General features: G+C 46.5%; 7 protein-coding genes across 7 annotated transcripts; 2 read left to right on the forward strand and 5 right to left on the reverse strand.

Annotated features, from left to right (window-relative positions):
• Positions 1–329: 329 nt before the first annotated feature.
• On the reverse strand, positions 330–1,574 carry AGABI2DRAFT_191525 (hypothetical protein). Its single transcript, XM_006459556.1, has 5 exons — positions 1,468–1,574; positions 1,339–1,419; positions 1,080–1,278; positions 693–1,029; positions 330–626 (listed from the first exon to the last, which is right to left on the reverse strand). Exons 1-5 carry the CDS (start codon positions 1,522–1,524, stop codon positions 464–466), a joined length of 837 nt encoding a protein of 278 aa, XP_006459619.1. The 5' UTR covers positions 1,525–1,574; the 3' UTR covers positions 330–463.
• A 6-nt stretch (positions 1,575–1,580) lies between these two features.
• Positions 1,581–2,769, reverse strand: AGABI2DRAFT_191527 (hypothetical protein). The gene is made up of 4 exons (XM_006459557.1): positions 2,258–2,769; positions 2,077–2,208; positions 1,938–2,024; positions 1,581–1,890 (listed from the first exon to the last, which is right to left on the reverse strand). The coding sequence occupies exons 1-4, from the start codon at positions 2,750–2,752 to the stop codon at positions 1,777–1,779; spliced, it is 828 nt and encodes a 275-aa protein (XP_006459620.1). The 5' UTR covers positions 2,753–2,769; the 3' UTR covers positions 1,581–1,776.
• Positions 2,770–3,311: 542 nt separating this feature from the next.
• AGABI2DRAFT_177495 (hypothetical protein) lies at positions 3,312–3,720 on the forward strand (the record flags this gene model as incomplete). Its single annotated transcript, XM_006459558.1, has 3 exons — positions 3,312–3,447; positions 3,500–3,614; positions 3,671–3,720. Coding segments are annotated over 3 exons (300 nt in total), but the record flags the coding sequence as incomplete, so codon positions are not given.
• A 547-nt stretch (positions 3,721–4,267) lies between these two features.
• AGABI2DRAFT_191528 (hypothetical protein) lies at positions 4,268–5,907 on the reverse strand. The gene is made up of 8 exons (XM_006459559.1): positions 5,859–5,907; positions 5,702–5,790; positions 5,472–5,644; positions 5,266–5,417; positions 5,096–5,210; positions 4,871–5,041; positions 4,673–4,814; positions 4,268–4,618 (listed from the first exon to the last, which is right to left on the reverse strand). The coding sequence occupies exons 2-8, from the start codon at positions 5,786–5,788 to the stop codon at positions 4,538–4,540; spliced, it is 921 nt and encodes a 306-aa protein (XP_006459622.1). The 5' UTR covers positions 5,789–5,790; positions 5,859–5,907; the 3' UTR covers positions 4,268–4,537.
• A 314-nt stretch (positions 5,908–6,221) lies between these two features.
• On the forward strand, positions 6,222–8,066 carry AGABI2DRAFT_66714 (hypothetical protein; the record flags this gene model as incomplete). Its single annotated transcript, XM_006459560.1, has 10 exons — positions 6,222–6,485; positions 6,538–6,687; positions 6,743–6,863; positions 6,922–7,009; positions 7,064–7,209; positions 7,260–7,371; positions 7,435–7,641; positions 7,690–7,728; positions 7,778–7,913; positions 7,968–8,066. The coding sequence occupies 10 exons, from the start codon at positions 6,222–6,224 to the stop codon at positions 8,064–8,066; spliced, it is 1,362 nt and encodes a 453-aa protein (XP_006459623.1).
• A 92-nt stretch (positions 8,067–8,158) lies between these two features.
• Positions 8,159–9,357, reverse strand: AGABI2DRAFT_218931 (hypothetical protein). The gene is made up of 6 exons (XM_006459561.1): positions 9,042–9,357; positions 8,951–8,988; positions 8,806–8,894; positions 8,526–8,758; positions 8,458–8,476; positions 8,159–8,397 (listed from the first exon to the last, which is right to left on the reverse strand). Exons 1-6 carry the CDS (start codon positions 9,286–9,288, stop codon positions 8,304–8,306), a joined length of 720 nt encoding a protein of 239 aa, XP_006459624.1. The 5' UTR covers positions 9,289–9,357; the 3' UTR covers positions 8,159–8,303.
• Positions 9,358–9,864: 507 nt separating this feature from the next.
• On the reverse strand, positions 9,865–12,073 carry AGABI2DRAFT_239416 (hypothetical protein). Its single transcript, XM_006459650.1, has 7 exons — positions 11,929–12,073; positions 11,691–11,875; positions 11,291–11,628; positions 11,020–11,234; positions 10,807–10,959; positions 10,169–10,749; positions 9,865–10,117 (listed from the first exon to the last, which is right to left on the reverse strand). The coding sequence occupies exons 1-7, from the start codon at positions 12,047–12,049 to the stop codon at positions 9,980–9,982; spliced, it is 1,731 nt and encodes a 576-aa protein (XP_006459713.1). The 5' UTR covers positions 12,050–12,073; the 3' UTR covers positions 9,865–9,979.
• Between the last annotated feature and the right edge of the window lie 663 nt (positions 12,074–12,736).

Here is a 12,736-nt window from a genome sequence, read left to right on the forward strand (position 1 = left end):
ATGCCCTTCTGTGCATTAATTTGTATTTGTGCTCACCATTCACCATCATCCTGTTACCTGTAGCACTAGAACTTCAAGCTAGTTCCCTGATGTATTGTATTGTCTCTTTTTTTTCCATCACCTGAAGGCCAGGTATATTTAGCCCCGCCCACGTTCTCCCGAGCCATCACCTTGTCATTGTGGTGGACATATTCATGAATGAATACTTCGATCGTCTGATGTACTCAATTCGTTATTACACATTAGTAAATAAAGAGAAACTCCGTCTCATAAAGCACCCTTTTTTTTTCTTTCGGAAATGAATTTCTCATAATCTATCTTGATGCGCTCGATTTAAATTGTTACGTTTTGTGCGTTATTTGGTGTTATTCAATAAATACATTGCGTAGATCGTAAATCCGGTTGGACGTAAACTAGATGAAGCGCAGAATTGAACCGCTCCAACATGCGAATTGATCGTAACTCAATTGGCGCTTTCAGCCGGGCTCCACACCGTCTCGTCTTCATCGTAGTGCTTCGTCATAGCCTCGTCACGACAGGCCATTGAACAAAAGTAGTCTCTATCGCTCTGGGGAAGAACAAGACACATGATACAAGGGGAAAGGAGTCCAGAAGTGACAGCCTCTCTAAAGCGACGAACAGAGGACCTATACTCAGACTGGGAAATCGAAAAAAGAAAACAGATGACGCACTCGCGATGCCTTAACGAACAAAAATCGCTCGTTACTCCTTCTTCGTCAACATAGACAGACTGCTTGCAGCCAGGGATAATGCACCTAAGATCATCGGTAGTCGGTTTGGTGCTAATAGTAAGCTTCGTTTGAGTTTTCTTCTTTCCGCGCAAAAAGGAGGGCACTGGGAGAATACCGTTTGGCTTAGTCGCACTACTAGTGGTTTGATCGGTACCATTGGAGGTAATTGAAGACCCGTTTGGTTGGGCACTCGTAGATGCGCCAGAGGTCGTCGACCCCGGGTTCTGGGCAGCAGCAATCATCGACTGGATCTGGGGTACATGCTGGGCGACCAGTTCTGTTTTTAGGTTAGCCTGGGATACATCTGGCACCACATGTGCCACATACGAGCAATCTGCATCGGATCGATAGTGGTGCCACTCACGCCGGCTAGTTGTTGACTAGCATTGGTGGCACCGTTCTTCTTCGTTGCATTGTTTGCTGCAGGACCTCCAGCTTTGGGTTTTGCCCCGTTTGCGGTCGCAAGAGACGCGCAGTGCTTTCCACAGTAATCAAAATTCTGAAATTTGGGTTTTTTGTGGCAATGCTAAGAGAACAAAGGTGGGTTAGTATTAGCTACAAACCAATCCGTTTTCCATAAACAGACATTACAGAGAGCCGCAGCTTTACTGGCACAAGTCTTGGAACAGTATTGGTGATTCCCGAACTTGGGCTTCAAATGGCAGAGCTGTAGATTTATTTAGAGACGTTTTAGAATGAAAATAGCGACACCAACATCACAAAGCTGGGTTCCTTGCCCCGGTTGAGTAGCCTGGGTACGAGTAACAGCCATACTGAAAAGAAGGGCGGCGGGAGGTTTGGGATAGTACTAAGTGGTAGTGGTAGTTTGTGAATGAATCATAATAGTATTTATAGTATCTTGAGTAGCTTTACGACAATGTTGCAGACATGTTTCATCAGAAGACACGTTGTGTATCATGTCCTACACGCCCATATCAGTCCTTACTCGTCTTATCTTACACGTGCCTTTCATAATTTCTTCACAGCCCAAGTTGCACATCCGCAAACAACGAGGCGGCGATCTTCAATGCCACCCTTCTTTCCGCAGCCTGGACCTTAGCCTCTCCAGTCCTTTCCCGAGCTCGTTGAACCCTTTACCATCGGCTCCTATACCCCAAAATGAGTCCTTATCTGAGTCCTGTATATGGTGTCAATTCTCGCTTCTATCCTCCACGAAAGACGTACTTCGACTAGTTCTGCATCGCCGGTGGCAAGGAGCTCCGCCCGGAGATCGTTATGCTGCGTAAATTTGTGGTATAAGACCTCATCCATCTGCAAAATGTACGTAAGGGAACGACTCATTTTGAATATACTCAAGTCCTACCCTCGAGATGTTGACCTTTTTCCAGTCGGGTCTAACGTGCTCTTGAAACCTACGGGCTTCAGAGAAAGCGGCACTGGGGTATTGAGAAAAAAGCCTGATATGCTCCGCCAGATCGTCATGGTGTCCTTGGAACTATGGGGTGGTGAGGTGTGGAAAATGAAAACCAGGAGGTTGGACGTACCTTGAATGATTGGAAAAGGTGCTCGCTCGTCGGATAAACTTTGCCATTGTAGGTTACCGAATGCGGCGAAAAATTAGTAAAACCGTAGTGGGGATCATGCTTATGATAAAACAAGATCTTTGGCCGGGGGCCCCTGGGAGAACGGTTTGGGGATGGGGGATTTGATCGTCGAGATGGAGGAGCCAGACTGGCTGGAGCAGAAAGTGACTTTCGACCACTCGAAACTGCATTATCTTGGGCGACGATATAGTCAGTTTGTATTTTTGACTTTACTCGAGCAATTGGCTCTGCGGCAACGTTATGTTTCTCAAAAAGAGAATGTAGGTCTTGGGGATTCCACTGAGATGGTGGCTGCGATGATTGAACGTAAATAGTACGAGTGCGTTCCTCAACACGATATGTGACAGGAGGCTTATTAACAGGAGAAGCGGGGTTAGAAGAGCCTGGCGAATTGGCAGATGAGGTGAAGATGGTCATTCTTTGGCGGGACGACATGGGAAGAGAATGATGAGACGGGGTAAGAATGGAAGGGAGAAGCTGTGCAGTCACTGACCCACTGCAAAAATAAATCTAAGTTATCTCCGCAATTAAAGCGGTTTGTGCTACATTTGTGCTGGAAATCTGTGGCGAATGAAGGGTGCTGTGTAGTGGGTACTGTACATGTGTGCTCGCCTCGTGTATCAGGCATGGTCGCATCATCAATTGCAAACTAATGTTAAGTAAATATACACAATCAGTCTTGTTGCCCCTGGGCTTATTCCATGACAACCACGCAGCGCATTGTAGAACTCCATTTTCGAGGGTTTTCCCGATTTCTTTGCAATTTAGACAAGAAGATTGGCAAGCATTACGATACACCCGACCCGACTGTCGTAAGCAAGTACGAACATGTGCATTGCATGCGGCAACGGCATGAAACACTTATGCTAGTTCGCGTCCTGTTTGCATTCACGCTCTCCGGCGCCTTACCCTGAAGGTTAAAGGAGAGCCTCCCCGTAACCCCCGGGCTGGATAGTATATAGCGAGGTGCTCACCGCCATCATGAATCAGCATTATGGACCCCAAGCATGAACGACGAGAGGAACAACTCACTAATGATCCCTTTTGTTCTGCTAATCCTATAAATCATCGAGGCGGCCGCTGGAAGAAGTTGCACGTACTTGAACCTACAGATATGGAATATATTACCGGTGAGTAGCTTCGCCTCTTTGTGATATTTCTCTTATATTGTTTATATCCAAGTTGGAAAGCAATTCAAAGATGGATGGAAACACCCCCACAAAACCGAACCCTGCGTCAAAGCTATATTCAAGATCGTTTCTCCATCTCATTTCCTTGTGGCATATTATCAATACCAGTCCGTCGTTGATGATCAATTACATGTATGCTGTGCGCTGACCAGAAGACCGAAAGGGACCGAATTCTGCAAGACCTGTCTCCACCTATGCAATTCTCTGCCAATGAACAACTACTATTTCATGGGACAACCAGAGCTTGTTCCTTGGGAGAAGATGGCTTGAAGACTCACCTCTGCACGTTACCGGCTTGCAATTTATGTTGTGTTATTCGCCAGTCTTTCGACGTCAAGAAGTGTGGTATGTCTAGTCCTCTATCTTAATTGTGTATATACTCACATCCCATAACAGGGACGAAAAATAGATTCCGCAGGTGAGATACGTCTCAGTCATGGTTTCAAGGCTCTGAGATCGTTACCTAGGTTCGGGACGGGAATATATACTACATCAGTATCGTCTAGTAAGCAAATTTTCTTCCATACCCTAGGACGACTGACTACTGACGCTCGTAATAGAAGCCGACGATTATACCCAGAATCTCAACGAAGATGCGCCAGGGAAATCCCGTGCCGTCCTCCTCAATCGAGTAATTGTTGGCAATCCAAAGAGGCGCAGACGTAACGCTGTTCATTTAACTGCTCCTCCTCTTGGCTGCCATTCCGTAAGACTATTTGTTGACTCCATTGATAGCACACTTAGTGATACTCGCTCGCAGGTCATCGGGGAACCTGGCGCCGATTTGAATTATGAAGAAACTGTAGTTTACCATAATGACGCTATCCGACCTGCATACCTTATCATTTACTGCGAACAGACAGAAACCATCAAACCCAAGCTCAGATTCCGGAATGCGGTCAAGGCACTTTTCAACACACCCCTTGTAACATAATAAGTCAAGCCGCTACAACACTGTGATATACAACTAGATACGCAATAATAATCATTCTGAATTTATCTCTAATATACATACAATTGGTTGCTTCAATCAGATAGCAATACTGTACACGACAACGAACGCGGGTAAGATGCCATCGGCGATGGGGGTGAAGACAGAGGTTTCCTCGATCTGTGCCAATGGGTCATTATACTTTTGTCATGATCTACTGACCACTGGTCTTACCTCGGCCTCATCAATTGAATCGTTCTCACATGGCGCGACGGTATCGCAGGCAATCATTACTCGGTAGGGGGAGGTAGTACACGAAGTTGAGAACCTATCCGCGCAGGCAGGGTTCCGAGACGAATAAACTCCGTTTCCGAATCTGTGCAAGTTCGCTTAGTAAGCTCGTATTCGTCATCCATCAACCACACGACTTGCCTTCCTTCCATGAACGTCCGCCCAAAGGCAAAGGATTTGAAGGATGATTTCACAGTACAACAAATTCCACAGGTCCGCCCGTCACAAATGTTGTCGTCTTTGAAACCAAGGTCACAGATGCAAAGGGCACTGTAGAAGGTCCGGATCTTTTCTGATCCCTCGTTTTTGGCCCTGGAGAAATCAGTACACACGTGTAGAACGCGTTCGTGAACATGAAACACTAACCAATATGCATCATGACGAACTCTGATGTCGCGAGGTAAAATCACTTCGTAGGCTTTCTCGAACACGGGCGGCTTGTCCTCATTTCTCTCCCACTCACTAAGGAATTGCATTCGTACTATAGACGTCGTCGGTCAGATCATCAAAAGATTGAGTCACTGTCATAAACTTACGATCTTTGAACGTCGAGCTATCCTGGTTCAATTCTTGCAGGCGTGGCCCTACACGACTGCGTCGATCACACGCGATGCACAAACCACCTAGAACCTGAGGTTGCACCATGCAACGAGTGCAGCCGGCTGCGCGATTTTGTAAAACACCTTCACTGCAGCCGTTATCCGGTAATTAATTCACAATTGCGCAGAAAGATGGAACCTACATGGCGTGGTCTTCTGAACAGAAATTGGAGAAAGCCGTTTTTCCGGTGGCATGGCAGCCAGGAAGCAAACATTCAATTATACCAACCGCACGACCACCATTCCTTGCGCATGTCCTACTGCAATAGGGGTGGAGGACGCCTTTCCCAAAGAACTTTGGTTTCAAGTTACACGTCTGAAATGATTGATACCTTGTAAGTTCTCTCGTTCATAAAAGGAATAGCTGACTGGCCTCACACAGATCCTTAGAAGCGGCAGTAGGACTCTTGTTAATGCGGGTTTCACTCCTCATGACAAAATTTCGAACAAGGGAGACCATGGCTTGATGCGGCGGCGGATTGACGAGTGTGAGCAAAAACCTAGGTTGTGTCAATGGAGGAATCACTTACTTTTCGTACTGTAGAGAAATCTGGTATGGGATAAAAGGAAGGAGATAAGAAATGTTGAAAGTAAGAGAGAAGCGCCCCATCAACTCATACGCCCTACTTATAAATTTGTCTCTTTGTTGTCAGTTGTAACCAACTGCTATGCAATACCACATTTACAGGTAATGGGGCAATTTCGTTATCTGCCTCGTGTCATACACGTTTTGACCTCATTGTTTTCGTAGCGATTATTGGCGTTTCAGGCATGGTTCCACTGCTATTACATGCCACCATTTAAAAACAAACACCTCAAATAATCCTCTTCCGTCACGGTCGTCAAACGTTTATACTCTGAACTAACAGAGTCAAGGACAGCCTTCGTTCGTGATGGCGGCACATGTTCCCACTTTTCTATCTCTCCTCAGCACTGCCGCGTCTGCGTATCCCGCTATCGCGAAGTTCGCTAGCAACTCATCGGCACCACCAGCACCACCAGCACCACCTCCACCAACCGCTCCCTCCCAGCAGCACACATCGAATGCTCTTGCACCTTCTGCACCCGTAAACGTCCCCGGATCTCTCCAGCCGCAGTCAAACAATGGGCCGGTAACGATGGGTAGTCCCCCGAACCAGGGAAACCCTTTCTGCGACGTAAGTGTTATGTCCTTAATAACGTGTTGACCTAGCTAATCTGGTAATCCAGTATTGTTCTCTTAGGCCCAAATACTCCGACAGTGGCAGGCTTCATCCTTATTGCAGCAAGACGTGCGCAAGTAAAGATAAGCGGAAGAATTGGACGCCGGCCATGGGCAACCAACCTCCGCAGCTGGCAGTTCCTGGAGCCTTTTGCGAGGTGGGTGACTTCTTGCTTTATGCTCATAGACTGACGACTCAAAATGGAATGATAGCATTGCCTCGTCAACGTGAAGTACTTCGACGGCACGAAGACGCACCCGTTCTGTAGTAAAGCCTGTGCTAAGAAGGCGAATCGGAAACAAAGCTTGAATGTAACTATACCCGCGCCCAAGCGTGAGTGAACTTACCTCAGGTTATTGGTATACTATAGCTGAATATCTTAAAGCTCCAGGAATATGCCAAGCGCCGAATTGTCAAAGTCAAGTATATACAAATTCTAATGGCTCTCTTGGCGAATATTGTTCAATAGCTCATAAGACGTAAGTCGGCCTAGCGTACCGGTAATGTTCTTGCTTTCAAACTTCGATCACTAGCCTTGGAGAAACCCTCTGCCTCATGTGTCTTCAAGCTCCCAAGACGACGTTATCCCATTTTTGTAGTCAGACATGTATTGATAAGGTAGAGAAATTGGGGTCGACGATTCTCGAGGTTCCTGTTGGTCACGTCACCTTTAAGAGTGGTAAGCGTTCCCTTGGAATCAATGCTATAGTTAATGCTAAAATCAACCAGTGGCGGACCAATTCAAGTCATCGTGGCGCCATAATTCTCAATGTCCTTCTGTCCGTCGAATTTACAAGATATGTTTTCCCCCCTCTTCCCTCGCCGCATACAATACCTACAAGTACGGTCAAGTTTATTCTTGGATCCGACGTTCAAATATCTCATAAATTTTTTTAAATCACAGATCTTCTGTGGAAGCTCGCGGACAGTTCGCGAGTCAAGGAAGATCTGCCGGAAACGAGAACCGCCGTTGGCACGGAACGCGGCGAGAATGCCATCTCGGAGACAAGGGCAACACCCAACTATGCGCATCGTCTACGTGTTCTTTATGTTCCATCGTTAAGAATTCGTACGATCTTAGTCTCTTCGGAAAGAAAACCGGATGGGGAAGGTAATATAGCTTCCCGTTTGCCTAGATTTGACATTGATCCCTTGCCAGATTCGGTCGCGGGATTTATACCTCTTCGACGTCTTCCAAGTACGATTGTTACACTCTTTTCCCTTTTCCTTGTCTTAACGCCACATAGGTCGAATGATTACTCGCAGAATGATTGCAAATCGAATCTCAAAGCTATTCTGCTCAACAAGGTCGTCGTCGGGAAGGGACACAAGCTGACACATGACCTTACGAGTCTCACTGCGCCCCCTCATGGCTTTGACTCCGTACGTCTGCAGATATTATGTATTATGATAAAAGTTCACTTTTTTTTGTTTCAGGTACTTGCTGAAAGAGGCGGAAGTCTGAATTATGATGAACTCGTTGTATACACGAATGACGCTATCCGACCCTCATTCTTGGTCATGTATGAGCTTTAGGTCATTAGTTTCAAGCCGAAAATGCAGTTGACCTTGTTCTTGGCCTATGTATATGATAGCTTAGACTAAGATTATTTTTAGCGGCTTAATTTATAAGAAAAGCTCAATGTATGCCGTACGGAAAACAAGCCTATGATAATATCATTATGAATGTGACATATTGCAGCATGGCCGTGTACATAACTGCCTGACTCAGCGTGCATATCCCTATCATGTTATCCTTCACCTTGAAGTGCTTCATTTCGTAGGAGTATCAACGGGCCGAAGAATATCGCGTGTGGACTGCCAGGCCAACCACATCAGCACGAACATGCCACAGCTCAATAACAAACTTTCCGTAAATGAAAAGGTTCAGCATGTGGGAATCGTAGCAGAAAAATACAACCCTCACCTTTGAATGACCCCAAGTGCTAGTTCAAATGTCATTAAATCTTCTTGGATGTAAAGGTTCACACTCACCGAAAAGAGAACGAATCTGTCCACAATATACGATATTTGCGCAGCTTCTCTTCACTAATAGCGAAGGAACGGCCGCATTCAGAAGACCTGCACTGAGTATCCATAAAATCCAAGTGATGAATATCCATAGGGCTTGTGAGCCGATAGAGGATATTGGCTGCCTTGACCAATCCGGATGAATGAAAAGGAATGAAGCAACACTGGCAGTAATGATTGTCCAGCAAGAAGTGAATCTGAAACAATGTAAGCTTTTAAACAACCTGGTTGTATAATAACTCACAGCAAAACTCTCACGGCTAGGAGAGCTGCGAGGTTTGGATAATTATCTTGATAATTATATTGAATTACGAGCCAAGTCGAAATTGCGAGCTATCAGTGAAGTTTCAAAAGAATGTCACTTCAGGCTGGTACGCGTGAATACTGACCTCAGCCAAACCAGTGAGGACCAAAAGGATATAGAACACTAGGAGTGATGGAATGAGGACGCAGCCTGACAGTGAGAACAAACGAACGGACAAGGGGCAAATCTTTGTAGCCGGTAACCAGACGCCTTGTTAATTGGCCTCGGTTTCTGTACGGAGTAGCGGTATACCCATGAGATACCAGCCAGAAACATCAACGCTATCATGGGAACGGCGCATGCGATGATACTCGTCAACGTAGTCGAAGTATACGAGGAACTGAACTGAAGAGGCTCCGCCGTTGCATTAGTATCCGCCCGCGGCATGTAATGGTAGGCTGGTGTCGAATGGGCAACTGGCATAGTTGTGGGATTGAAAAGAGTCGATGTAAACCGCAGGTGCAAATATGGGTGAGATGTCGAACACGTCCACTAGTACCTCCCGTGGACAACGTGTACACATTGATCGAACGACTTTCACTAGCCAAAGTTGTGCGCGTGGGCTCATCGATCGAACGCAGGACCCATTGAATTTTGAATTACCCCAGACACGCGACACAAGGGTGGGAAAGGCCGAGACAGGTACGGTGACACCTTGTGAATTGGAAGCTTGAAGCAATTGTCGAGTTCATGTAGCCCTACTTTTCTTGAGAAGGATTTGACAGAAAATCGCTGCCTAGTAATATCGAACGGTGGTAGAATGCTGCTACCACTACCCCAATGACGCGAAGGTGCAGATATTAGGGTCTAAGTGGTCCGCCGCAAGTCCGCAGCGATATTTAAGAGACATGTTGAAGTATGCCTGATTGCGCGCGGTTAGTATAGAAGTTTGTCATAAAGTAGGTCTGCGTGAAGAGTGAATCGTGCACAGAATGTGTTCCGAGTCCGGTTATCCCCGAAACATCCATTTTTGCTTCTTTTCTTTCTCACGTTTGGCTTAGTATTCAAGTATGTAGCTCGTTTGTATTTCAAGAAAGCATTGGGGCACAAACGTCATATTGATTCATGGTGTAGACATCTGCCCAGTTTCATGGTTCAAAATGATACTAAATATTTAATTGACACGATGAATGATATCGTCAAGAATCACAATTGGCTTCTCGTGGTCAAGCTTAGGACGAGCCTCTCCAACAGGGAGATAATAGGGCGCTCCCTTGATTTCGACGACAAGAGACGTGAGTTCTCCTTCAGCCTGTAAAATCCCGAGTGAGCTACAATACCGTGAAGAGTTAGAGTCACTGACCGATACAACTTTGCAGCCGATCTTCCTCTTCTTCAAGTATTCTTTGACTCTGGTGGGCTCATAAAGCGGGACAGCGTCATCTTCGTGATCCGCATGCTGACCGATATCGCAGCCAATGTAGTAGTTCAAATGAACGAAACCTTCTGCGATAAGGTCTTGGCTGCGGGCACAATTGGCACAATTCTCGGATGTAGTTCCACGGAAGGCATCGACGGTTCCAATGATAGACTCCAGCGTGCAACCTTCACCCTCGTCAAAATAGAAGATGATTGAGAAGCTGTTGTTGAGCTCGTAATATCTGAAGGTAGCGTGGATGACCCAGTCATACAAGGCATATTGAGTCTCGTGGTCACTCTTCGCGCGTTGGAAAGAGGACAAGAGACGGAGAGCGGGATTTTCCGTTTGAGTGGTGACGAACCCATAATGCTTGTGGACCCAGTCATTGATGTATACGCTTTTCTCCTCTTTTGACTTCCCTCTAACCGGGTCGAAATCAGGATAAGAGAATCCGAGTGTCTCCCAATCCTCGAGATCATCCGATTGCCAGGGATCCTGATTCTTAGTGTAGAATGGCTCAAGGGCTAGGGAGAAAGAATGCATCTCAGGAAAGGCTAACCTAAAACTGAACTCAAACGTACGTGAATCCTCCGTCAATACTTGCCCAGGAATAAGGCCCATAGTGGCCTCCCTGTTCATACCTTCACTGACATATACATCGTAGTTCATAGTCTGCCAAAGGGCAAGGAGACGATCAACGTTGCAGTGATGCATCCAGAATATGGGATCGAACGCTGGTGAACAGAGTACGTTCAGAGCTCAACTCTAACAACTAAGGCTTACAGAACGCCTACCAGCGTGAGGAACGGAGCCCATATGGCCAGGCACCAGAGGATCCAACGTCGGGTCTCTCCCAATCAAAAAATGGACAGTGTTGTGCACCATCTCTAAACTGTTGGCGTGCGCCCCGACGACTACACCGTGATTACTGAAGAGTTCCCAGGTATAATTCTTCGTCAACATGTTGAAAGTCCATTCACGGAACCCTGGGGCTGCCGCTTTGATTCCTCTATCAGGACGAAGACTATCAGAATGAGGCTTTCATTTCACCCGAAAATCACCTACGCAATCATTCCCTCAATGTTTTCCTGCTTCTGAACATCGGGGTATCGCATTGTGGTCTGCCATTGGGCGAAATCACCTTCAAACGTAGGTTCGATGGGATGGAACTTGTAGTGAAGTATAGGATTCTCGACTTCGATTTTCGTCCCATTGTAGTCGGTAATTTCGACCTGTTTGTCCCTGATGACTTGGTCCGGAAGGCCGATAAAGTCAGGATCATTAGGCCAGTAACCCCAGTCCCAAAAGGGCTGACGCAAATCCTTTGCCGCCTGGATCCATTCTGCCTGGTCGGACGTGGTAAATCTCTGCGCAACAGTACCCGCGGCCTCCCAGAGAGTTTGCTATCAACCAACCGTATCGTATTGTCAGTCTCGGCTACATGCAATGAAAATATCGGCATCACCTCCCAGGTTGACTCGTATGCCCGATGCCAGGTAGGGAAGAGCACAGTTCCATGGGTGCAGTAATTGGCCTTGTAGAGGTGGAGCTGCGGCTGTGCCTTTGCCCACTCGGTATAGGGCAATCCATGAATACCACCGAGCTGGAAGAAGGAAGAATAGTCCGACTGGTCGCGAGCTTGAAGGATCTCTGGACGGTTTACTACATCAGAACTGTGCAGCGGTAATAGGGTTAATACTCACGGAGTGCACGAACGTAGAGAGTGAAAAATTTATCATTCTTCACAAAATCAAGGATGTTGAGGCGATTTTTGATCTCGCCGGGAATCCCAACGAGGGGAATAAGAGATATTTTGTCAGACATCTTCAGAGAAGGGCTTGTAATCTGAGTCACTAGTGAGACGGCATCGTCGCTTAAATATAGGAAGGGATATAGAGCTCATGAAAATGAGGTGCATCGAAGTCGCCTAGTGTTTTGATATGGGATGTTAATCGGTAATTTTGACTTCAAGACATGCTGCCACATAACTTTCTCCTACGTCGCCGAGCCACGCTGTTTTCGCAATGAAATCAGGTTCTGAGAGGCTGGAGATTAGAGGGAAATACCTTCAATCAGCTTCATACGTCCTGCACTTCCAATTGAAGAGTTCCCTAAATAACAGCGGCGCTCAAGGCTGTCTTGCGTATCATCATAGCTTTGTATCGGAGCTAGTCAGCTGTTTCATTCCTGTATGGGGTTAGAAACGTCCTAGAGGCAACGATCCAGTCGCATGAATGCCTCAGTTAAACAATGGAAGTTGGTCATCTCCGAGATGCTGGAAGGTGTCTGGCTTTTGCCACTGTCTGATTACAAGAGAACCACTGCAGGATAGACACGAAGCACAGGAAAAGTTGATTCCGAGCAGGTGTTAGAATTGGGGGGTTACGCATCATGATCGTGAGCGAGGTCTAAGAGCGATGTTACTACTCCGAAGCGACAGTAAAGGGAGTGGAAGGTGCTAGATTTCGTCGAAACTCAGGTGAAGGTAAGGAGGGGAACAAGAAACTAACA

The sequence above is a fragment of the Agaricus bisporus genome (genome assembly GCF_000300575.1).
Source record: "Agaricus bisporus var. bisporus H97 unplaced genomic scaffold AGABI2scaffold_3, whole genome shotgun sequence".
Lineage (NCBI taxonomy): Eukaryota > Fungi > Basidiomycota > Agaricomycetes > Agaricales > Agaricaceae > Agaricus > Agaricus bisporus.